The 27,182-nt window shown below is 42.2% G+C and overlaps 1 protein-coding gene across 1 annotated transcript; it reads left to right on the top strand.

Moving 5' to 3' along the window:
* Positions 1-5,994: 5,994 nt before the first annotated feature.
* LOC137781191 (tumor necrosis factor ligand superfamily member 6-like) lies at positions 5,995-13,108 on the top strand. The gene is made up of 2 exons (XM_068569787.1): positions 5,995-6,086; positions 12,424-13,108. The coding sequence occupies exons 1-2, from the start codon at positions 5,995-5,997 to the stop codon at positions 13,106-13,108; spliced, it is 777 nt and encodes a 258-aa protein (XP_068425888.1).
* Positions 13,109-27,182: the final 14,074 nt, after the last annotated feature.

Genomic DNA, 27,182 nt, shown 5'->3' on the forward strand with positions numbered 1-27,182 from the left:
TTAGACATGATTTAAATACAGCACTAAACACGTTCAACCACTGACTTTAACTTGTAGAATAATATATTCATAAATCCAGAATGTATTTCTAAATGACAGGGGAGGAAGGTATTTCCCCTCCTTTGATACCCGCACTAAAAGTGGACTTTCCAGAAAACTTTCCATTCCACATGACCTTTGAAGTGTTGTGGTCGTTCTTTGCAACTTTATAGACGTTTGTTGACACCTACACGCCTCCTCTTCGCCCACTAGGTGGCAGCAGATAGACACTCACGACGTAAACGCAGCAGCAGCTCTGATGTTCTTATGAAATCGTTGCCTTCAAACAGGCAACCCTGTGTGTTGTGACTGTACAATGTCCTCCAGTGTTTGGCACCGGGGCTGTGAAAGAGCCAGAGGGCGGCGTGAGGAAAAACAAGCTATGCAATGAGCAATAGTGAGCTCATTATTTGACATGATAAATGTATCATGTTGTTAGGAAAACAAATTGTGTGCATGAAAAATCGAAAAGTGATACTGGTTAACATCGATTGATTCTACTCAACAGAATTATTTCAAATGTGCTATTAATATAAAAGTGAAAGACATCTGTCATGCAAGTTAAACTTAGTTGCAGACTATTGCGTCCCGACCAAGCCCTAAACCTTATTACACAACACAAAATCCATTCATCCCTAATGAATTCCGCACATAGTGTACACCTTAGTGGTTTATAGTTGCTACCTGACTGCATTCTGTTTTAATTTTCCTCCCCATAGAGATACCAACAACAAACAAGTGCACTCAGCATTTATTCCTTTTCTTTTCCCACAGTCCGATACGAATGTGAACGAAAAAGCACCTGAGTTCTCACACAGGTTGTACTTTTTTTTATTGTCATATCGGCACTTTCTTTATGTGTGTTTGTCTCTGTTATTGCATGTCGGCACATTCCTCTGCGCGCCCTGACGCGCCCTCTTGCACCTGCATCTTTTCATATGACTTTCTTAAAAGATGAGTTTTCTAAGGATGCCAGTAGAGGAAAAGCGGGAAGAAATGGATAAACAAATGCAGACGATTCCAAGACACAAATGATGTGGGTCATATGCTGCGATATATGTTCTCACTTATACCATGTATAGTGTAGTATTAGTTATATTCAAATACGTTTTCGATCAATCCATCTTCGAGAATGTTGCGTGAGCACCAATTCATTTGAGATGAATGGATAATATAGGTGCAGCTTTGAATACTGCAAAATGAAAATTATGACCAATGTGTCATATGTAATGCGTCTTTCGGCAACATCCTGGGTTATTAAAGGTACTTTATACTGAAGAAATCTGTCAAAAGTGATGTAAATGCTTATCCACAGCCACAACAATGCCTCTGGATGTGGAGTTTTTGTATTATAATTTTGCAACGTTTCCTCCGCTTTGAGCACAACAAATGAACTTCTGTTCCCGGCAGCTGGGCTGTTTCAATGGCAGAAATATCTCGCAACATAAAATCTAAACCATCTGCTTGTCTGGGTGAACAATACTGTTTGTGTACTGACCTTTCAAACGGATTCAGTTTCTTCTGAAGTGTTTGTCAAACCTACGCTCCTACATTTCTTTTGGAACCGTTGACTACAATTCAAGACAACAATGCCTGGTGTATAATAATGTATCATCTGAGTCTCAGACAAAACAAGCCTGAAATGTCTGCATCAATCAGCTGCATTGTTTTAAATGTAGCTGGAACTGAAGTGACGTTGTTGTGAAATATGTTGTTACCCTTCAAGTCAGCTTCCTCCTGCTCTTATTTTCATCTTGACTTTTAATGTTTTTTGACTGGCTGATAATTAGTCGAAAAGACATTAATCAGAAGTGAGACTTTCCATAAGTCCCTTTCGTACCAGAGATTGTGCGTGTGTGTGTGTGTGTGTTTTGTGCGTGTTGTGCGTGGGTGTTTCCAGTTAAAGGATGCAGTCACCAGATAGGGAGGGAGGAAGTGTGAGCCAGTTAAGTGATATGAGACAGAACAAGTGAGTAAGAGAGAGAGAGGGAGAGAGAGAGAGAGAGAGAGAGAGAGAGAGAGAGAGAGAGAGAGAGAGAGAGAGAGAGAGAGAGATTGTGAGTTGCAAACTCAGACAAATGTTAAGACACAGAAGAAGAAAAAACAGACTCAGCTGAGACAGAGAGACAGTTCCTGCTGCTCTGCAAAGTGTCACGGCCCTGCTGGCCTTCACCTTTAAAACGTCACTCAAATAGACGCATACCAAATCAGGAGGAGACGCCATGTGACAACAGAGAAGAAACATAATATGATGACAGTAACACAACAAAAGACTACAAAGAGACCAGAACAACTACAGAGACACACAAAACAGCTACATAGAGACTCAAAACAAGATTAAAAAGGGACAAAATAACCACAAAGAGACACAAAATAATTACATAGAGATGCAAAACAACTATTTAGAGACACGATAAGACTACGAAGAAACTGAAACAACGACACAATTGCCAATACACACAGAGACTCACAAAGACAAATAAAGGGCCAAAATTACACATAGACATAATATTTACCTGAGAAAAAATGATGTCCGAGCAATATGTAACCGCAAGTCACAAGCTGAAGGGCAGAAACAACATGACGATGAGCACCTTGAAGAACAAACATTATGTTCAGTTGTTTTAGTTCAATGTACGCTCACGTGGAGTTAGATGGGAGGACACCGCTCACATCTCTACAGTCAATACACGGTGCTGTTAGCTTAGCTCAGCACAAAGACATGTTTATTCGTGCGTGGTGTCTTTGTAATATATAGTGTATGCATTGCACACAGAGTATAGTGTGAAAACAACTCTCTGTAAAGTAAACGTAGCTTTACGTGACCGTATACAGCTCCTGTCTAAAGCAGAGGTCACAAATTGCTTCACAATAAAAGACAACTGCAAGACATACTGAACTTATGTCTTCTGGCCATGGCAATGAAGTTCATTTGAATGTAACTTATGAAGCGGGGTTCTACCGCCTCAACAGGAAGTCTGCGGGGGCTCTCCCCTCAATTCAAACACAAGAACCTCTGGGGACGTCGAAAAGAAAAAAACCCCAAAGCAGCACAACAAGGAGTCTTTTTTCCTCTTTGTGTGATGTGTGATCACAAGTCTTTCCTCGTCCCTGTGCTCCTCGCTCACACATCCGCATCGTTTCCTCTCAGACACCTTCAGACCAGCTACTTCCTCATTCACTTAAAAGAGGAACAGACATAGATGGCATTCCTGAAAAAAAACATGTGAATTTTCCATCACTAGAGGGGGCAAATGAGGCGGGTATTTTCTTTTTTTTTCCAGTGACAAACAGACAGACAAAAGGTCTTTGTCTTATAAAGAATGCAGCCCCTTCTCCTGCTTCTCCTTTGTGTGTGTGTGTGTGTGTGTGTGTGTGTGTGTGTGTGTGTGTGTGTGTGTGTGTGTGTGTGTGTGTGTGTGTGTGTGTGTGCAGCGTGATCTCAGCAGGAGTACTTTTGGCCGTGTTGACAGCAAACACAAGTCCTGTCCTTCACTCCTTCACCATGTTTATGATGTTCCCGGTGAAGATTTTTTTTTTTTTTTTTCATCCCGCTCGGCGTCTAAAGACTGAGTGAATATCAAACACAAACCACACGAGGGACGCTTCACTGTGCGAAGATTGATTCAGCCCCGAACCCGTCTCTCTCAGCGGTTGAGCCTCACAAGGTGTTGGCCCTTCGGTCTGTGTGCCGCCAACAAACAGAAAAGTCATTACGCTCACTCCGGTTGTTGAGGAAGTGTTCTGCTTATTCCCCTACAATTAAATTAGGATTGAATATCAGTTTGTACACAGAGGAGTGGCGCCGGTGTTTAGTCCGCTTGTTCAGTACATCACGTTATGAGCAATTAGATGGAAGGTAAATGTGGCAACGGTTAACCTTGATTGTAGTTAGCAGTTAGCTTCTGATGCGTCATAGGGACATCCAGCACATACACCTGAAAGGCCTGAAATGAAGTTACAGTGGTAGAAGAGAACCCTTTTACTTAAAGTTGCTATGCGGTCATGAAAGAAAGTTAATATTAGCTCAAATAACAAAAAAAGAGGTTCGCTCATAATGAGAAAAGCTCTTAAAGCACCAAAGTTAGCAAGGAGCTAGTAAACATAGTGGAGCATCAAGCAGCTCATGAATGTTTACTGGATGTTTAGCTGGAGAGGAAAACTACAGAGAGCCGAGAGAATACCCCAAAAATAAATATACAGTATATTGAGGCCACGACTTATTAATTCCTGCACACAATACATCATTTGTTTCCATAATTTCATTTAATTGCTCCCCGTTTTCATAAATTTGTGCACACACATTAAGTCATTTTGCCAGTGCAAAAGGCCAAGTCATTTGCTCCACACTCAACCTCCTTAAAGTACTCGACCTTGGTTATTGATTATTGACTCTTTAATTATCTTTACTTTAGCTTGAAGCCTTGGCAGATTATTGTTAGTAAAAGGCAGTCAACGAGGATATTGAGACCTTCATCGACTCTCTGACAAGTGTAGTCAGTTGGTCCCTGGACAACGTCATGGTGAATGGTGGATGTTTGTTCTTGAAGCAGGTGCACTGCAGCCTCGTGCTTTGGGCGGAGGGCCGGCCGGCTGTGCTGGCCCTCTGCATTTACACTTTCATACATACACGGATGACACTACGTGTGCACAAATGAATGAAATTTGAATATAGCTTAATGTCAATATTGTTCATACGTTCATCAAGTGGACAGAAACACGACTCCAGATGAATGCTAGCGTTGCTCTGTTGCCGGCTGGTTGTGAAATTGAGCCGCTGTTTGCTAACAAGTTCACCGACATATTAACTTTGTGTTTACGGCATGACGTGCTGCCCCCGGTGGCCACAACAGATCCACTAATGCAGGTTTCAGGAAGCCCCGCCCCCTTCACTGCGATTTGTTGAGGCGGTCAGAGCCCACACTGTCACTAATCTTACTCCTGGAATAAATATCACATTTGTTGGCAAACGCAGTGCGTTTGAAGCAGTGATTTTCAACCACTGCGCCGTGAGAGATCGTCAGGTGTCCCGTGGGAAAATGTCCAATTTCACTTAATTGATCCAAAAACATATTATTTAGTTGCCACAAATGATTTTCCATTCATGAGCATCTGAGCCTGCAATATAAGCTGAAAAAGGTTGAAAAAACACTGGTTTGAAGGATGTATCCAGAATGTCAGAAGCAAAACACAAATCCACAAAACCAGCCGTGAAGATGAAGAAAATCTGAAACGACTGCATGAGAGTCTTCGGAGCAGAGGATGAAGGCTGTCAGACCACGGTAGGAGCCGGCAGATGCCGTATAATCAGTTATATTACTCATTATGCAGAATGATATGTTTGATACATATGATTACACTTGGACACGTAAGCACCGTTAAAGTATTTGAGTTGACCACGCCTCCCAATGGCCTCGTTCTTTGACTTAATTCACTGTGTGTACTGTATGATAGGCTTGGTTAAACCTCTCTGGCTGCACACATACTCACATACCAGTACAAACTAATCTACAAAGACATTCTGAGCATTTATTATCTCGTAAAAAAAGGCTGATGACTGTAGTTTACATCTCCGGAACGTCTATATGAGGAAAAAACTGTTGACTCAACCTGAATGGGACAAGCAATTAAAACGTCTTTATGATTCTAAAGTACAAAAGACTTTTCAGGACACATTTTTATCATTGTTTTATGATTTTATTCATGCATTTTACGTATACATTTCTTGTTATTATTTAAATAAATGTATTGTGATTTCGGTGTTTATATTTTGTGTATTTTGACGGATGTTATTTGATCTGCTGTGTTGATCTTTCATTACATTACAGATTCATCAATTGTCACTCCACACATATTGGATCAAACACACTGTTATATGTACTGTTTGTTAATGCATTAATACTGGTTATTAAGTGTTTATCTGCAGAGGAGCTACAAACTGTAGCCGTCAGCGACATGTTTAGAAGACGCAACTCTGCAGCCATGAACACAGCAATGACTTGCAGTCTGTTCCGTGGTCACACCCAGCAAGGTGTGGTCACCCATATGTAACATGTAGCGCCACTTTGAGGAGTGGAAGTATTGACGAATCCGGTTTCAACTTATGCAATCAGGATGTTGTAAATAGTTTAATGGGTAATAAATAAGATGAATGAATAGTCGCAGGAAGGTGGTGGTCCACTGTGAGCCTCGAGAGCAGGAACATCTTGATCGTACAGATGCAGACAGGAGACGCGAGTCATGCGGGCTCGAAAAGCTTTTACAGCAACCTTTGATATATTTTTGGTGGAGCCAAGCCATGAAAGGTCATGAAGGTGGGGCAGAGAAGGCGATGCAGTTTAAAACAATGACTGTCAACACGCAGGAGAACAGATAAACAGCTCGCTTCCAGATGGTCAGTGATGGGAACACATTTTTTGTGTGTTACTCAAGCACCTGTCAACACATTAGTAGTCTCTCTAGTGAGGGTGTGAGCCTGACAAGTCAACGTGATACGTGTTGTGGAAGAACACACAAGCTGTGGAAGAACACACTGAACTGGACATGTTGAGGCAAACAATGTTCTTGGTTTTTCACTTTGTGTTCTACTGCATTACGGAGGAGCCGAAGTGATGAGTAAAGGCTCACAGTGAGGCATTATGTCACCGTGGGAAAACAACAAGGTTGCTTTATGTTTATGTTTTGGAGTGATTGCAGAGTCCAAGTCAGCCATATTACCCTGATCAGGAGATGTAAAGTAAACCATGATGTGGAGTTCCATTCCAAGATTAAATATCCACCATTAAAGAAAACTTTACATCACAACTAAAGGTTCCTCAATTGTATCTCTTGTCTCCAATAGGAATTTGCTTTCCTCTCATTTTTGATTAAAACCCCACAGTAAATAGTACAGTCAAGACGTATATACCTGAGGATCGTGTGATAATAAAGTTGTTGGCTATACAAAGACACAAATGAAGAAAAGGCCAGTTTTGGATTATCCAACTGTGCACGAGATAAGTTGCTTGGTAACGTAGCGACTGCTCGCGAGGTCTGTTGGTGAGCTACTGTAGGGAGGCGGTATATCTGACGGAAGTACTTCCTATTTTAACCACGTGGTTAAAAACGATTGGTTAGGTTCAGGCAACAAAACGACTACTTTGTGTTCAAATTATAACAAACACAACATCATGTAACAACAGTTCATAACAAGCATGAATAAATAACAACCAGCCTTTCCATGTGACGTTATGTAACCCTGTAACAACATTACAGAACAAGTGTAACCTCAGCGTTTGGGTTTGGTTTCACACAGGACATGAACCGCGGTCTCATGGGTGATAGTCCTATGTTTGAACATGGCGGCAGCCTCCGGTTCTGATGAGTAAAGTCGATACAGAAGTGTCTTCAAACTTGCATTCTCTCGACTGACCAGCAGGCTACGGACTCCTCCGGTTGCAAAAATAAGTCAGATTGTATAGAATTCTTTGAAAAAATAAGCCTACTTCTCACTCGATTTATTCACCGCATTTCGTCGACTTTCTCCCTCGTTTTACTTGTTTTTACATAAAAACCCAATATTCCAATTTTTGCTCTGACTGAAAAAAGAAACATTGACGTTAAAGGAACTCATGCTTTGCAGAAATACATGGCGACTGTTTAATAATTAAGAAATATTTATTGAAGAGGCGGAACAAGCTTTCTGATCCACATCGTACTACCTGGTATTAGCTTGGTCGCTAACGGTCATTAGCTTGGTTTCTCTGCCTCTGATTAGCTAATTCCTTCCAGGTGTTTGCTTAACGCTAACGTTAGCCTAGCCATGAATCTAACCAGCACTACAAACTAGACAGGACGTAAAGAAGAGCCGCTCAGCAATGACAGCTCACTTTTATTTCTTCCTGTAGTTTGAAAGTTAGCTAGCAGGGTCAAACATGTTCTACAATTTAAATTAATCAATATATCTCTTCTGAATTTTTGAGGCCAGAAATCAACTGTTTTCAGATTTGAGACAAAAGACACATTTGTACCATTGATCTCTGTCCCTGTTTACAACCCACGTCTCTTTCGTGAAACAGTTTATGCAACAGGCTTGAATATAACTTCATGCACAGCTCGAACAAAGGCCACCTCCCTTTTGAGCTCTTTCTTGATGCCTCAAAGGGTAATAACACTGTTGAGTCCGTGTGTTGTGGGTCACCAGCGCAAATTTAGGTGTCAACGTTCACCAAAGTCAAAACACAAAAGATTCGCTGTGATTGCATTTAAATTAATTGATTTGTCTGCTTTAAATGACTCTGTGAACGGGCCTTACTGCCGATTCGGACATTTCTCATGATTGGTGGAACCAGCTGGACACAACTTGGAGCAGTTTCAAATGTAAGGACACCCATGCTCAGAAATCATGTGACTTGGCTTTAATGGATTACCAGCATGAAGCCTGTTTACCAGCTCAGCTGGTTTTTGATGTTTTACGCCAAACAAAGGTGTAATTGTCATCTCAGCTTTAACAGAGAGCTCTGTCGAGAACAGCTCGATCAAGAGCAGTGTGTTTTCCAAACAGCTGCTCCTCATGTAGACCGCACACTGGATGTACACATGCACGGGGTACAAAATAATAACCATAATCAGAAAAAACATTGTTAATGTCGATTGACAATACTATTCATACCATTTTTTATAAACGCGGTCGGGAACCTGTTATTGAGGTTAAAACAGCTGCCGCCAGATTCACATGAGAATTTCTCATCTCCAGGTTGGCCTTTAGCGCAGAAAAAAATATTTTTGCAATAGATAATTTAATAAAAACATACACACATACTTCTTATCCAAGTGCATTAAACTTTGTCTGTAACTGTGACTTCTGCCTGCTTATTTAAAATGTATTTTTGTAGTATTCCCATTGGAGAATTAAAACTTTAAAAACCCAAAAAGGGTCTTTGTTAAGTATTGTACTTTCCCTATTGTAATACAATTGTAAAGAGTGCAGTGGTTTTAGTCCCTGGGGTACATACATCATGATATTATCTTGAAATGTCTCTTCTTAAGGTCAGTGTTTTCACAATAACACATCACAATGTTTGTCATCGCTGATATTTTAGTCTGCACGATGACATTTTTCGAATTTCACTTTGTTTTGTCATTTTACCATGAATATGACAAGTGAAACATCTGCAGTAAAATCCACCCCACCCCCCATATTTTTACAAAGAAGAACACAACAGCAGGTCGACAGGTGCGGCGGATAATACCTAGAGTAGAACAAAGAAACATCCCCCATATTTCTTTTGTTTGACCTTTCTGTGTGACACGGATAACAAAGAAAGGGTGCTTTCCATCAAACAACAATTAGAGATAAAAACCACAAACATATGTTTTGTTTTAAATCTAACAAAAACTCTCAAAAGGAACGTCAAAGTAAACATTATATATATATATATATATATATATATATATATATATATATATATATATATATATATATATATATATATATATGAAAAACCATACAACATAAACTAATTAAGTGTAGCGCTGGTCCCAGTGCTTGTTGTGGCACTGGGACCAGATAAAGTTTGAATGAGTGAAAAGCTGAATGGAGCCAGACAGGGGAGGCATGCGTGGCGTTCACGGTCACGTGGTGGATCTAGTTTCCTTTGTCTCTGAACCCCACAGCCTGCTTTGTGTGAACGAGGGGATCCGATTTCCCCTCATCTTTGATGTCTCCTCCTCCCACGCCTCCTCTTTTCAGACCGTATCCCCTCCTCCCCTCTCCTTTCCATTCTCCCCCAACCACATACCAAGCCACTCGCCCTCCCACGCAGTCTCTCTCTCTCACACACACACACACACACACACACACACACACACACTTGGCCTTGCCTCCTGCTTACGGGAAACACGACACAAGGCTGCATCTGGAGGTGAATGAACGGCCATGAGCCTGAATACGTTATCGCATGACCACAGTTGGAAACATTCAGGATAAAATAAACAACAACCATGCAGGGAAGCAAAACTGAAGACGCCTTCAGTGTTATGTCCAGACACTAACATGTATTTGCTAAGAGGACATCACTTGTGTGGAAACAAAATGTTCTGTACTGAGGAATGAAGATAAACAAATCTTTCATCTTGAATTCCTTACCCGTCCGTATCCAATTTAAGCAAAGCCGAACTGAAGGTCAGTGTCTTTCTTGCACACGGACTTCCTTATAAGGGGAAAGATAAATCCACTGGGAGGATTACTGCTTTTTGAATGTCATCAATGAACAAAGTGTCTAAATACAATTAGTTGCTTTCCACAACCACAAGGGTGAAACATGAAGGTCATTGTACAAGTTCATGCAAAGAAACTTGAGTGAATATTAAGAGGCAACAGTCTCCCAGTTTTATTACTCTACACCGTCCATATGTAGAACTTTGAGGGAGTCCTATACATGAATAGGAACAACTAATAAATGCATTAATAGATTAAACTACTAATCTTTCACAGAACACAAGTACTGACATGAGTGTGTCTGCCTTTAAAGAAGTTTAACCCCCCGATACATCATGTTTACATTCACAGAGATAAATGATTTGTTATAATCTAGACTCAAACAACACAAACAGGGTGTCCGAGGGTTAAATACCTGGACTGCTCCGCTCAACAGCCTTTCATTATATGTCAAGTTGACCACACGTCAGAGACTTTGAGGTCCAGGCTCATCTTTGGTGCAAGATAGCAGGTTATTAGTGTGCTAGATGCCTTTAGTCAGAAGTATAAAGTCTGTTTATGTTATCTGGTGTGATATGAAGAAGTTATTTTTTTCATTCTATGACAAACTTTCCAATGTTTATAATCGTGTATTTCTCTCATTTTGATTTTTTTTTCATTTTTCGTGTGTTTTTTGTACAAACATTCATGTTTCCCTCGAGACAAAGTGTAATATCTTCAGCGATCCCTTCACTTTCCTTCTAACGCCGTCGTCAGGTCAAAATGGTTGTTGACCAAGTTCCAACGAATTACATTCCCATCATGCTAACACCTTCACTAAGGCGGTGCACGTTGAGAGCAAGACACCACACCTGCTAGCACATCACGGTGAGCATGTTAGCATGCTGAATCCTGTGTTTTAAAGAGACACAGAGAGGCCTAACCCAAAATGAATTCACGCAACTCTGGAAGTAAAACCTTAATAGGTCTATTTAGAGAACAGGACCTCACATTAGCTGTTTGTCCTTCACCGTGTGTTAATGTGCTAAAACTTGACTGCATTTTAATACAAGGCTAAAATGCCGCAGGCCTGAATTCAAACCTAAACAAGTTGTCAGTTGCCTTCACGCTGCAATTTTGCTCAGCATAATATTTACATTCAGCATGTGACCTAAATTTCCATATGGCCCGTCTATGCGGGGATAATCCATCTTAACCATCGTTGGGCATCGCCGTCTAATTTATGCCGCAAAACAACATGTGGTATGCAAAGCATCCCTTTGATTGCATTGTTGTTGGGAGCTTGTGTGCGGTCAGAAATGGCAGGGGGGCCCCTCCCGCCCCCCACACAGGCAGGGTCCGCCAGCCAGACTGCCGGGGTCAAGGGGGGGCCTCTTCCCGCACACAGCCGTTTTCGCGATTGAGGCAGCGTCCTTCCTGCAGCCGGGCTGATGTCAGGGCCGAGGAATGTGAAAAAACAGAGCACACTGGGGGGCCTTGTTCTCCCACAGTGAATAGTCCTTGGGCAGGAATCCAAAACACATGCCACACACACACACACACACACACTCACGCTCACGTACACACACACACACACACACACACACACACACACACACACACACAACCAGAGCGAGGGGGTAGGGGGAGAGGACCAAACTGAGAAAACAGACCCCTCTGGAAACCTGAGTGGAGTTTGAGGTCTGGATTCACGGTTTGTTTGAGGTGACAGACTCCAAATTATGCAAGAGGAGAAATGTCTTGTGAGGAGATGAGTTCATCATCTGAAAACGATTTAAAGAAATCAAACACAGTCAAAGAAATGGGGCATGTAGAGCAGATTTTAAAGGAAAGCTACTTTCTCACTTGGATATTCTTTTTATTTATGTGTGTTTGTTTTATTGTTCCTGGTTTCTCTTTTTTTCTGCAGGCGATGCTGAATATATGTCTAAGCATGAACCTTTTTCTTTGAAATTTGCAACTGATAAGTTTTTTTTTATTATTTGCACTTATTTGCCTGACATCACACCGAATTGTCAACTTCTTACACATTGTTTTCATCATGAGTCTGATATTGCCTTTATTCCATGGGATATCTGACAACAAAAAAAAGGAACCATTGAGAGAAAAACTTGCTTGCTTCAAAGCGCTGTGGTTCAGAAGTGAATGTAACGTCACAGTGACCAGGCCTCACTTCTCCTCTTCAGCATTATCAGCACTCACCCGACCAGCCTGCACATGGTGCCTGAGCGCCTCAACAGGTCCGACCCGGTGCTCCCACCGGCTCCACTTGTGTCACGAGGACACGGCGCGTCTCTCAGCCGCATCCTGGTTGCCGCAGTGTCGCTGCATGTAATTCTGTCGGTCGGAGGATTCATCTTTCTCGGCCACCAAGACAGAAAGCTTTCAATACAGCTTCCCTCTTCAGAAAAGCAGGAAACAGCAAAGCAACAGCACAACAAAGCCTTTGCACGCATGGTAGTTGAGCCGCTGTGGAATGGGGAATCTACACGGGGTTATCTCCAGTGGGACCTGCACCATTCAGTCCGTACAAGCATCAGCTACTATCGTAACAGCTGGTTGACTATCCTGCAGGCCGGTGACTACCACGTCTACTCCAGGGTGACCTTTTCTAATGGCAACATTGAGCGCCCACTGGTCAGCAGGGTGCTGCTGAGGAAGAACGAGACAGGAGAGGAGGCGGTTGTGATGCAGGCCTTCTGCAACGTGGACAGAAGCGGCGAGTCGGCATCGATCCCTCGCTTGTGCACGGCCACGCAGGGAGACGTGATCCCACTGGAGAGAGGAAACCAGCTCACCGTGTGGGTGCCAGACCTCTCCCTGGTGGACTACGAGGAAGGAGCCACAGTGTTTGGGTTGTACAAACTGTGACTTAGATGCAACGGATGTGAGTTTGCGTTGCATTAAAAACTTTTTTTTTTTTAAAAAGATAATACATGTTTGTGGCTGGTAATCTCCTGAACTGTGCACAAATGAATTCACAAGAAATATGAACTCCAATATTCATAAACTCTTCATTTTGAATACCAAACGATATTGGTTGTCTTTTATCTGCTGGGTTAGACACATGGTCATAATTTTAATCTTTTATACTTGAACACATGGCTTTTATCCATGACCTGATTCGCACTCGGTCAAAGCAATAGTTTGGGAATTAAATACACTTTGCGTTATTAGAGTTGGATAAGAAGAAGTGGCACTCTCATTTCAGATGTCCAGATGTTTTTAGATGTTACAGTATCTTTGGTCTGGCTAGCTCATCTAGGCTTCACTCAACTTGGCTCATCGTCTCCTGGCAGCCGTGATAGTGGTATCGTTCTTCTCATCATCATCATATGACGGCAAATACACACGCCACAAGTGAGACCTCAAACGGGACCTCAAATGGGACCAGCTATATGACTGGAGTGCTAATAGGCTAATTGCTGAAGCTAATCTAGATAAATTAGGCTTATTTTTTTACTTTGGGCAGAACCAGGCTAACTTGGCTAATCGTCTCCTGGTGGTTGCTATCGATCTTCTCAGAAAAGTAAGTAAAATAGCATAGTGGCCAAATATATTCACAAGAGTGTCTTTGCCACTGACAGTAGGGTACTGTTTTTGTTTCGTTTCATTTTGGGCTTGTAGCCAGAAACATAATCACAATGCAGATCAGGTTAAATGATAAAAAATATACAAACATGTTACAAAACTATGCAAAACAGATACATATCACATGCCTTTCTTGAAAAGACGAAAACATGCACGCCATCGCAGCTAGCATTAGTTTAGCTGATGTTATTTCAAACATTTTTCAAAACAAAAGGACCTGTAAACAAAAACTCAAACAGGCTAAAGGGTCATAAACTGATTGATATAAAACCGAAAAGTCCCAAACTGATGATCATTTTCATTCGTCTGCAGAGTAAATCTCAATTAATATAATAAATGAAGGGAAACTTAATCCAGTGGATAAAGCATGTGACATGCCAAGTTCAATAAAGCAGACCAATTCAGAACAAAAACAGAACAGGGAGGATGAAAGTGAAAGGAGCGCACTGTTGAACAACTGAAGGACAACAAAGGGAAGCCACATAAAAGCCTCTGGCAGTGCATTTAAATCACGCAAATATCCTAAAATGCTTGGTACAGCCCTGCAGTCAGCAACAATGCAGAAGCCAAAGATGTCTTATGATGATTATTGTGTACAAATGAGAGAGTTTTCTAAAGAAATCAAGAGGAAATCAAGCAAGATCAAGAAAATATGAAGACGTAAGACGTCAAAAACAGTTATCACAGAACCAGCAGGGCATCAAAGAACTTGAAAGGTAGAAACTTGATGATATCACAGCATGAAAAACAAACATACGCATCCCATACAGGTCTGACTAAAGCCAAGGGAGAGTCTCTTGTAGTTACACCTCACAACCAGAATGATGATACATGACGTCTCTCTCTTCAAACAAAACTCTGATACACTTCATCCTGTCTGGGAATGGATGTTCTCATGCATTACTCACTCATGAGACAAGTCTCCACATAGCCTCGACTTGTCCCATGAATGGACAACACATTCCTGTGGAAGGAATGTGTCACTAAACATCTGCATGTTTCTCAGCCCCTCCCGCCAGAGGATTTCTAAAACAGACATACTGATATTATGACGTATCCTCACACAACGGTTCGTCTGATTTCTGACAAAAATACAAAAAGTTGGTCCCTTTTTGGTGGGTTTTTTGTGAAAGAAATGATTGCGGTTTGGGCTGAAAGAAATATGGAAGTGTGCAGGATCTTGTGACATCGAGCTTACGGCTGTGCAGATTTGAACTTCTGTTGGTGAACAATGGCCTGAATGGCCCCTATCCAGTGTGTGTGTGTGTGTGTGTGTCTGTGTCTGTGCAGTGGGAAGTTAGTGGTGAAGAGACAGGGCGGGACAAGTTTGCGTGAGCGAACAAGTTGGCAGTTGAGAGTTAATTTAGCGGATGAGGATTTCAAGTGAAGGGACAGTGGAAGTGCCAGCAGAAGCAAGCTGGTTTTGTCCGTTCTGAGCTACCGTAGAAACATGGCGGCCGGCTCCGTGAAGATGGAGGAGCTCCATCTGTAGATTTATCGTGAGGTAACCAAAACATAATGTATCTTATTTGCAGGTGATTATACTCTGAAGAAAACATACTTATCAATATTATATTCCTTTTTTGCAAATAGATCCCCCCCCAAATGATACACACTGAACCTTTAAGTTTTGGGACAAATCAATGAACATTGACTTCTTGGGACAAAGGTTTTTGTATGATTCACCAAGGGTTTTTTCCCAGTCAATATACTTCCTGGTTCACGATTATGTTGATTTTGTTGTTTTATCTACGAATAAAAGAGTCGGCATAGCTACGGAGGCAGTCTGAACGCAGCCTGGGTATTTCATATGAGACTTCCTGAAAGCGTTGGCGCACAGCTTTCCCCTCACACAGCGCTATGTAAAAGGATTCAGTCTTTTATTTTTATTTTCGTCAAATCAATGACGGTCCGTTCCGCATGGGATGACATGACATCGCTCACGTACCAAATACCCCACAAATAAGGATGTTTGGCAATTAACCTTCATTTTCCAAAAGGAAAAAACTAATAATTGTCTCTTCATGATTCCTCCAAGCAAAGAAAGTAAAACATGTTTTGCACAGAACAGAAGTGAGACGAAATAAGAAAATTGCCAAATGACATAACATTCTATTTTTGTTGTGTTTCTTAACCCTTTTTTTAAATTTGTAAACAACGATGTCATACTTGTGTGCGCATCGTGACCGTGATGACTCTCAGCCCAATGACGGTTGCTCGTAGTGACGGCTGCTATAGAAAACAAAAACAGAACATGAAGTTGTCCTTGAAACGGCCTCCGATCACAAGCTACGATGGACTAATTCGGCCGAAAGCCTTCAGTTAACGCGGCCACACTTTAAATTGAAACACCTGCTGCTCTGACACGGTCTTGCTAATATGAATTTGAATATGAATTCTGGATCAACGTGCAAAAAACCCAGCATTTGCATGCTGTTTCAGTGAAAATGATTAACGTGCCGACGTGCACACGCATGTCTTTGACGATGTCATCTGTAAAATGGCTGACGCGTCATCCAGATGCTCTGACGAAGTTGAATTGAGTCCAGTCGTTAGAAACTGCTGAACAATCACCAATCACAGGTCCGGTTGTCTGTGGTAGTTGAGTTAAATCAAGGACCCAGGGTTTGAGGGCTTACAGAATATAAATAAAACCACGTGACCTCGGGTTCGGGTTAACGACACAGACATCACAGGTTATGACTTTACAGTCCGCGTGTCTGCAATGATGCAGAGCCTCATGTAAAAATAGCCAGTAGCACTTCCTTCTCATCTTCTTGCCTCGTTCTTGCGGCGGTGTGTCATCACTAAAGCTTGGGGCCTAGCCAGCGCCTGAACTCCTTCCATCTTATGAACCGCCCATGTTATTATAAGGCCCAGTCATGTCTGATGGGATTACATCCACCTCTTATGTAAGGCACGGCAAGTCCGGACATGCACTTCTCAACCAGTTATTTCAGCCTCGTGCAGAAATCTGCCTTGCTACTGCAACTCAGGACGAGATGTTCCCGACCTACTGATGCAGCATTTATGAGGAATGTCAGGCAGCATCAAAACAAGCTGCAGTTCTGCACGTCCTTGTTGTGCACTCTAAAGGCTGTGCTATGTTCAATAAAACACGTGTTTTTCTTCCTTTTTTGCAGCTTTCTTTTACCTATATGTTCCAGAATCCCTGGGCTTTTTTTTGTTTCTTTGTTTCTTTTGTTTCTGGACAAAGGTTTCTGTAATGAACTAGTACAATTCTTACAATAATGCAGGGAAATAATTACTTTAACGACATGTAAAGCCATTCTACCAGGATGGCGCTATAGACGGTAATGTCTGTCCGCCACTATGGTCCAGACTGAAATAACTCAACGATAGAGTGGATCCCCAAGAAATTTGGTCAGGATATTCATGTTCACCAGAGGATGAGTTCTAATGAATTTGCCTACCCCCTCTTCCTGCTGCGCCTCCATGCGTTGACATTTGTAGTGTTTAGCCATACGTCTCAACAACTATTAGATGGCTTGTCAAGAAACTTGCTCAGACATTCAGGTTTCACGTCAAGATGAATCGGAACTTCGGAGATCCAATAACTTTCTATTAAAAGCCAAATTTTGTCTTTGGTTTAAAATACCAGCAAAGCCAACTTCCTCCCTTAAGTTTGCTTTTGGCCGTTGTTATCCGTTTAATGCGCAACCAGAAGTGACATGAGAGGGTGGAGCCAAGTGTAGCTGGATGCTAAGTGATGAGGTTAAAGTTGTAAGACAAAAACACGGCGAACCCTAAAGCGTACCCTGCTTTATGGTCTGTTTAACTCTAAATGGACCATCATTTACTAAATGAACATCATGTCGTATTGAAGAAGACTTGAAACTAGAGATTGAGAGATAAACCTCATGTTTCAATGTTTATTGAGGGATTAAATTAAGAGAGAGGGAGAGTGATTTTCTCATAGACTTCTATACAACCAGAGGAGTCGCTCCCTGGTGGTCAGTGGAGATAATGCAGCTTTAAGACACTTCAGCAATGGCTTCACTTTTCAGAACCCGAGGTTGTCGCCCGTTTCATTCCCATCAGCCTCAGCTGGACTTTGTTTTACATCACCTTAACATCATCCTTGTTAGCTCATGTGATTTCAAATGTTTTGTTGTTGTTTTCCACTCCTTTGCTGCCGTAATGTTTCTACCATTCCTTCAGGTGCTATTTTACCACTTTAATCTTCATAGTTACAGTAAGTATTGCTCTGTTATGTTTGCTTCATAAGGTGTCCCTGAGTTTCTTGAAAAGCACTTGCTAAATAAAATGCATTTTCATTATCAATCACTATTATCGGCCTCCTATAGCAGACCTCATCACAGACAACAAAGTCCCATATGTTGTGTAATTTAGAGCTCAAAGTAGGCCAACGTTGTTTTAAAGGGCTTATAGCCTCTCACACACAGTTACTGACATGATGCAACACTCTATTATACACAGCTTACAGTCTGAGATGTGTAATGTAAAAGAACGAATGTAAACACCACTTAAGGGTACGTCACGTCTGCACTCTTTGTGATTGGTTGACGCAACAGGAGAGAGTAGTTAAAAAAAACAGTCTTTATTTCACAGAAATCCAACAGAAATCCCCCTCGATAATCCAGCAGACTCCCTAGAGACATCCAACAACTGTAGCGAGAAAAAGCATGCCCGCCCACATGCTTGTGGTTCTATTGAAAGCATTTGAGGAAAAATGAAGAAAAGAAAAAAAAAAGCTTTGGGGCAACACGTCTGATTTAAAAAAACGTAGCTTAAGGGTGTAGGGAGGGAATTAAAGGCCGTGAACGTCTGGAAGGAGTGAACAACATGGTGGATGCTGTTAAAGTCAGGATAAAAGCTGATTTGCATTTGTATAGATACATGCATGAGAACAAAGAGCCCAAGACTTTATTTCCAAAATGAGACATCCACCTACACAGATGGAGAAAAAAAGTGTTGGAGTTCCACACAAAAATGTAACATTTGGTGAAAAAACCAAACCACCATTTCTATCTGTTCCTTAAATCCTGCATAGTTTACTGCGTGTAAAAATAATGTATTTCAAGTTTTTATGGCAACATGATTTTCAGTTTGAGCCTTTAAAATCAAAGGTGTATATACTTTAAGTATTATTAAACTTTAAATAATTGTTCAATATATTGAAGGTGTGTATTTTAAAGTATATTCTCTTCAATCAAACTGATATGTTAAACCTCTCTCTCTCTCTCTCTCTCTCTCTCTCTCTCTCTCTCTCTCTCTCTCTCTCTCTCTCTCTCTCTCTCTCTCTCTCTCTCTCTCTCTCTCTCTCTCTCTCTCTCTCTCTCTCTCTCTCTCTCTCTCTCTCTCTCTCTCTCTCTCTCTCTCTCAACAACTTTGGTTCAGGAAAATAATAAAATATGTTTATTCAAAGTGCAAGAATCAAAGCATTTCCCGGTTTAGACAAAACTAAAAGCCTATTTAATGCCTAACATTATAAGATCTGGTTTCCATCATTCAAAGGAACAAAATATAGAGGATCTTCAGAGACAAATGAACAAAAAATAAAAAATAAATACTTTTCCTTAGTTATATTACTTTCAGAACTCTGATTACAAAAATCAGGAATAAACTGACATGGGATGCATCGATCCAATACTGGTGTCGGGGCCATGCTGATTGATATAGCTGGACCAGGTGTCTGGTTTCGAAACTGAAAAAGTCATATCTGTGCATCCCTATTTCTGATGATACAACATTAAATAAGTTATCGAGAATAAAACAATTTCACATACATATTTTTTTTACATTTGTAATTCAAATTCCCAAATTTACCGTGTCTCGTGAGGAAAGCTAATTAATCATATTTTTCTGTTTCTCCTCCTTTTGAGCAGTTCTCGTTTCTTTTGCTGAGGATCTGAACTTCCACTCAAATAAAAAAAAAAAAAGCAAATGGATTTCACATTTTTTGGTAACACTTTATAATAACCGTATGCTAAGCATGAGTTAAGTGTGAGTAAACCCTCAATTCGTCATTTTTAAAGCATTGTTCCACTTGTTTTAAATGACGGATTCACCATTTGTAAATCAAGTACTATATAATGCTGCATAGTGTGCAGTTAAGTGTTTGTCTCAGCAGTGGTAATAATTTATAATAACTGCATGCTCTGAAGCATTATATAATACCTCCTTTACAAACGGTGAATCCAATTTCACAAGAATTACTTCCTCATTCGAAAACGGATCCGAAGGAAGCCGTTGACAACAAGTGAAGAAACGGAAACATAGTTTCTGCTGAATGTGTTTGAATGTCAGTTTTTGATCATGTGATCAACAGGAACAAACAGACATCCGTCTCCAGTGACTGAGGGAGGGTCAGAAGTCTTTTTGCATGGCCCGATACCACTAATGGCAAGTCTTTTGGTAACTTGGGTGAACTGCCCCTTTAACCACAGATTAGTGCACTAGAGTGGATGCACAGGGAATTAAAAAAAAAGATATTAAAGTGCTAATAAAACTGGGCGGACGAACTTCCCTCCACGTGCAGGTTTCATCACGGTGTCGAATGTCACTGGCTCTCACATCACATGGCAGTGGCTGCAGGAATCAGAAAGCTGAGGTCATTACGTCCGTCCACAGCAAACACTGTGAACCCAACACTCATCTCAATGCAACATTATATAAATAAAAAACCCTCAAATATGTAATAATAATAAATGCCGGCCAGTTAGAGTCCAAAACGTTATCACTTCATCATTATAGTCCGTCACACATTTATATAAAAATATCACAATCATCATATGAATTCCTGAGTTATTGTCAAAAAAAAATGTTATCATTTTGTAATCAGTGTAGTGACAGATGGGCCTTATAATTTGATCTCTTTGGTGAACTGTTTTAGGGAGAAACAAAACATGCCGCTGTGATCTCATTCCATGTAAAAAATAAATGATTCACCAACCACCAGGACCAGATAAGCAGCAGCGTGTTTTCATTTGAAATTTTTGGCACCTTTTTTTGGTTACAACCGCAAAAAAAATCCCAACTGCCTGCCAATCAGTTTCCAATCAGTTATCGAGCTCGGCGAGCCGGCAAACATCCTGGTTGGAAGCACCAACCCTGACCGTTGGCATCTTCGTTCAGTATTTAAAACGCAGTATTGTTCTACCAGCTTCCTGGCACGGCGTGGGCGTGCTGAACCCACATGACTGTAAAACAACATGGCGATCAGAGCTTTGCTGTTTCATTCTTTTCATGTCTTTACAGCTTTCTGTATTGTTGCACTTGGCGTGGTCATGTTTGTCATGTTCATTAGAGTGATTGCACTCAGGGGTGTGTGCAAAAAGGTGTGTGTGTGTGTGTGTGTGTGTGTGTGTGTGTGTGTGTGTGTGTGTGTGTGTAGCGATCTGGTTGGAATGAAGAATTGATCCAATGTTGATCCATGGAATCAAAACAGTACAGCTGGAGTTGACAATTCTCAGCACGAATGCACTTACAAGTTAATGTTTACTGCAACCCATGCGGCCGACACACCTGGCCAGGTGACTCTGGCCGTGTCTACCTGAGGACATCAAACTATACGGGGTCAAATTGCTCACCAGATAAGATAACATGGGCTTGATTCTGGAGTTCTCAGGTCTTTGTCTCGCATGCCAACTCGCTTGTCAACCGCGTGTGCGTGCGCACTGTCTGCAACACTTCAATTGTGCAAACCTGCTTGTGCCCTTAGTAAATAACTGCAGGAGAATAAATCGTGAACCGCCGCACCTGACGAGGTTACCGCGAACCACCAGCTGCGTGCAATTTGGCGTGGCTGCAGATCGCGGTGGTTAGCGGGAGGTGCGCTTGATTTCGCGGAGCCGCACACGAGAAACCACACGGTGGGCACGATCCTTCTTCCTCTAGTAACGGCCCGGGGAGTCCACCAATCTAAAGGTAGAGTTTCCGCGCCCTGCCAGCATGCGGTCCACGTAGCACCCATTTTGCCATCAGAGGGTGTAACTTTAGGCTCTGCTACACGCGGCGCCGGAGCTATCTTCTGTTGATGTGTGAAATGGGGCCTCCAACCGGACCGATTTAACAGACCTATTCCGAGTTTGTCATAATGTTTTCTGAGTTAGCACGTTTCTTTGGTCTGGAGAGACTTTTGGCAAAGCCATCCAATATAAATTTATCGTTTATCGACACAAAAATCTCCACCCAACGTTCAGCCGTCCACCATCGACCTTCACCCCGAGAGGTTCTTCACCACTTTTACAACATCATGCTGATAGTTACAGACTGATAATGTCTCGCCACGGCTGGAAGAAGTGTTGGGAGTGATTCATAGATGGTCACCCGATGAATTGTGGACTACGGCTTTGAATCCACGAGTTTGGCTTTTTTTTTTTTTGGACCCACGGGTGACGAAGTCAAGATTGAGACCATAAACTCATGTTCACAATGATGACTGAGGGAATAAATCTAGAGACAAGTCGAGTCATTTTCTCATTGACTTCAATACAACCAGGGGAGTCGCCCCCTGATGGACATTAGAGAGAATGCAGGTTTAGGTTTTTGAACTCTTTAATTCAACAACCAGTGATCTTTCGGCAAAGACACGGCTAGTTGTTCTCCGTGGGAAACGAGAAGCTTTTTACGCAACGTGCCTGATGTAGTTAGTTAATGTAGTTACTTTGCGGTTATTTAAACCTAAATGACAACCTTTTTTCCTAAACCCAACTAAGTAGTTTCTCGTGAGAATGGAAACTCATTCAGAAAAGACTGCACACATGTGTCAATCAGAAATTGACACGTGTTGCCGTTTTTCGCTTACAGGGTTGGATATCATGCGATGAGGATACGTGAGCATGCTGATGTTAGCATGCTGATGTTAGCATGCTGATGTTAGCAGCGAGCTCACAGCACTACTGTGCCTAAGAACAGCCTCAAAGACTTGCTGCAGTGGCTGTCGATTCTTGTTTCGTCTTGTTTGGGGCTATCCTAAAATAAACTGTTGTGCTGCATGGCTTCTTGCCATCCAGTGTGGTTCACACCACGCTGGAAGACTGGCTTGGTGTGAGATCTCTCCCGTCTCTTTAAGTTGAAAAAGTTTCTGACCCGGTTCCCTTGAGCAAAGTCAACACCAACCCTCTTCACTCACCGGAGCTGCTTTGTGACCAATGGTGGACTGTCCGAGCTCGACGGGAATCGAAAAAACAAAACAATAAAACGGCAAAAGCAGATGAGCTCAGCAAGAAAGCCTTTGCCTTCTAAATGTAGGTTAAAGGGATGTGACACGACAGCCAAATAATTCACACAAGTGGTCTTTAAACATGTTGTGCAATCCAGATTACTCACGATGGGAGCCTTTTATTTAGAGTGCATGTTGTCATCCAGCTCCCTGGAGCCTTGATCTCCTATCAGCTGTTGGGCTCTGCTACAGAGACAGCTGCAGTGACACAACAAGGAGGGGATTACAAACCTTGACATGAATCACAGTGAGTGAGGACAGGTCTAATCATGACTATTTTTTTCTGCTCCTTATAGGGATCTAAAAGGATTACATACGCAAGCTGGCCGACTTGGGTCCTTCATCAGCCGCGGTGCCAAATCAGGGCCCCGCTCCACGTCTGGCCGCCAAACCTTTCGGCCTTCATTTTGGTCTCAACTACACGCCTAGAAAACGTTGTGACTGCATCCTGTACGGTGGAGGCGTTATCCAGTCTGGTTTCCCAAAGACGACGTTCCCATACCGGAGGGTTCGATTGTTTTGAGGGAACTTTCCTCCCAGGTCACGTTTGTTTTTGACGTATCACGGATATATTTCTCATCATAGTTCGGCGAATTCTGCTTAGTGGGAAGAGAAGTCAGTGTAGACGGGTCAGTCGACACAAGACTTTCACCCAGGAGACCGGTGTTTGTGTCCCGCATGAAACCCTCAAGTCAAAGTTGATTCAATTAAATTTACGGCTGTAAGTTGAACGACGTAAGAAAAGTGCTTATTTCAAGCCAAACAAGTCATTTAGTTGCGCTTTACAACATTAGTCACATGTAACAGTAATCCATGCTTTTCTCTCAAACACATAATCGAGGAGGCAGTTTATTTATAGGGAAACGTAACTTTGTAGAAGACGGGGTTTTGCTAACGTTAACAAATCCATCCACAGACGTATAAACACCTGCTGAGTAAGCAGCGCCTCGGTGGCAGTTCCCGTCACCAGGAGAACGTTTTACCACGATGAGACACACACAGTGAAAACAAAACCAGTCACAGCTGGTAAATACATGTTTTGGTTTTCCGTCTGAGTGGTTAGTTAGAGTGGTTAGAGATATTTGTGTATGTGGTCACTAAACTTAACCTGTTAAAGTAAGCTATAACGCAATCTTGAAGGCTAACACATTCAAACAGAATGATCCAATTTGAAGGTTTTTCAAAGAAGCTGAACGTGCACTACCCTCAAACACGCAACATCTCTTTCCTTGTGCACAATGAAACCCTTGCAGATGCATGATTTGTGAATGTAACAGCATGTCAGCTGCAGGACTGTGCCGGAGGATTTTGGACTGATTATGGTGGTACTATATCGGGATCGTAGCAAAATGGTGGTTCTGTCACGGGGGAATCTTCTGATGTTCGGAAAGTAAAAAGTTGTGCCAAGTTTAATATTTTTTTCAGCCGCAACTAGAGAAACATGACTGGAAGTGGACGGCACATCACGGCTCACGCTGGTTGATCGGTAGGGGATCTTTTTGGGAAGTCCGCCGTGGAAACACCGCAGCAATGATCACTAAGCGATGACGCTTTTCATAGCCTTTTATAATTACAAGCGTGGACTTTTTTTTAATCCTCCCTTTCTTTTACTCCGCTTGTGTTGGCTTACAGGAAGAGACACACCTCTGATAATAACGCGCTGACACTGCCAAGTTGTCTCAAGCCACAGCTGCAGCATTCTCAGCGGCATTCAGTCAAATTTATCAGTAGACCGAGGTCAGAATAGTTCAAGTTGCAGTTTTCTGTTCACAAGTATTTCTAACTGACAGCAACTTTTAGGTACTTCCCAGTGCACATAAAAAAAAAAAAAACACCAGCAGATGATGTGCACCACTAAGCAGCCGGGGCCCCCACCCCATCGCCTCCTGTGACGCTTCAGCCGAAACATCTTGAGCAGCACGACAGACTCTGCGGAGTGCTGAGGGGCAGGAAGAGAGGCCAGAGGAAAACTTTACATCAGCGATGATGCAAGCGGTGCAAACTTCAGGTCTGAACACCCGAGCGACGGAAAACGTTGTGCTCTGTGTGTGTCTGTTATTGCTTTTTACAATTGTGTGACGTTGGTGTGCGCCAATAAATATGTGAGGACAGTTGATTGTGTTTTGTATTTAATATATTCTGTAAACATGGCTCTTTTTTTTTAAAACCAAACAATGAGACAACAGTTTATTAATCAAAGCACTCACATAAGAGTGTAGCATTATCAGAGCACTCGATAGATTTTTGAGTTCATGATTCGCTAAGGATCAGCTGCGGGGGCGCGTAGAAAACGGTTTCTGTGTCTGTCGATTGCTACAATATGGAAATGTAATTAGTGAGTGCAATTCTGCCACACTGGACCCCTGGTGGTTACAACAAATAAGAAACAAATAAGAAAATCTCAGGCGAGTGTAAAAAACATATCTGAGCGACGAAGGAAGTTTTTTATCAAATTTTGCTGTTTCCATACAATTTTTTGAATGACATTTCTTAAAATGTGCATCGAAATATGTGAATGGAAACACGACTATTGTCACGTATCATTAAAGGTGCCAAACATAGGATTTGGAACGTAGACTGAAACAAGTGGACGGCGCCGTCGTGACCTCACTCGCTGGTTTGTGGACGTTATAAAGCCTTGAGTTCCACGATTTGGCTCCATCATCTACTAAATGAACATCATGCTGTATAGAAGACGACTTGAAACTAGAGATTGAGACATAAACTCATGTTCAAAAAGTTCACTGAGGGAATAAATCAAGAGAGAAGTAGAGTCATTTATATAGACTTCTATACAACCAGAGGAGTCGCCCTGCAGAGCTGTAAAGCATGTGAAGCCCGGCTATGTCAACAATGCGAGGAGGAGCTCTGACAACAACTCACAAAAAGGAACACTTCCTTCTCGGCCCAGGTAATAGTCCTCCCTTATTTCTTTACATAGCTAATAGCTACTGCATATTTGCATGGATGCAATACGTGTACATTTATTTAGTATTAGCATAGCGTACATTTGAAAGTGAATGTAATCCCAGAGGTAAACAGCGCATCAGCTGCTGGTCGACTGCTGTGTTATGTGCACTGGGTGATGGTGTCCCCCCACCCTGCAGGTCTGCCTCCGCAGTCAGCTGACTTTGTTTATCTCCACGGCCCTCGCTGGCTCATCTCCAGAGAAATGTGTGGGAACATTATTGACTGAGCCTCTGCAGCACACCGGCTGCTGCCTCAGTCACGTTGCACACGTTGCAAACGACACACGACACACACACACACACACACACACACACACACACACACCTGTTTCCCCAAAACAAAAGGAAAACTGGAAAAACGAAGCCAGAGTGACTCTAATAATACAAGAGCAGGTTGGATCTTGACTTAAGAGGCGCTAACGGCAGTTGCACATCCAGCAGCTGGCAGCTTCGCCTTTCAATTGTCTTTTTTTAGGGCAACGCTTCAAAGTCTACCTTGCTATGCACAGCAGGGACAAAGGCCAAGGCTCAGTCGCTTTAATCAATTGCAGCCGAAGTAAAAGCTCTCGCTATTCCTGTTTTACGGAAGAGGCCTCGAATAGCTTCCAAACCAACACACGGTAACACCTTTCACACGGTTCACACCCTTATTTGTGGAGTTATATTAGCACTCCATGTTCCCAGGAACTTTCAGGACTCTATCTGTCTCCGTCCTAATCGTCATTCCTCAGATTCCTCCCGAACACAAACCGCTGCGCTCTCTGCACAGAGTTGCAGCTCGCTCAGGATAAACACAGGCGAAAAGGGCAGCGAGAAAAAAAAAGATCAAATGGGGCCAGTGAAAGAGGGAACTGTGTGCTGACGGGCGTTTTACAGGTATACGACTTTGCCAAAGACATGCCTGCTCTTGTGAGTTGGTCTTTCAAATGCACCACAGGGTAAATTTGCTTTAGGAGGACGCAAACACTGACAGCCGATAGACGAGCTGGAGGGGTAAAGAAAAAACAGACAGATGGCCAGCAAACAGATGACAGCCTCGTCGAGACGCAGCATAAACGACGTCACGGTTTGCCAGTTTAGAGGTGAAGCGAGAGGAAAAACTTGTGGTCGGCGTGAATGAAGTCCAAAGTTTCTGCTGCCGCGGCGATGATGAGCGTGACGAAAACATGCCCGCAGA

This window comes from Clinocottus analis, unplaced genomic scaffold (assembly GCF_023055335.1).
Source record: "Clinocottus analis isolate CAN_PGR_092001 unplaced genomic scaffold, fCliAna1.0.p SCAF_9, whole genome shotgun sequence".
NCBI lineage: Eukaryota > Metazoa > Chordata > Actinopteri > Perciformes > Cottidae > Clinocottus > Clinocottus analis.

Coding starts and splice junctions, on each gene's coding strand:
- LOC137781191 (XM_068569787.1), top strand. CDS start 5,995: ATGTTTAGAAGACGCAACTCTGCAGCCATGAACACAGCAATGACTTGC. Junction 6,087..12,423: donor CAAGGTGTGGTCACCCATAT/GTAACATGTAGC, acceptor TCTCCTCTTCAG/CATTATCAGCACTCACCCGA.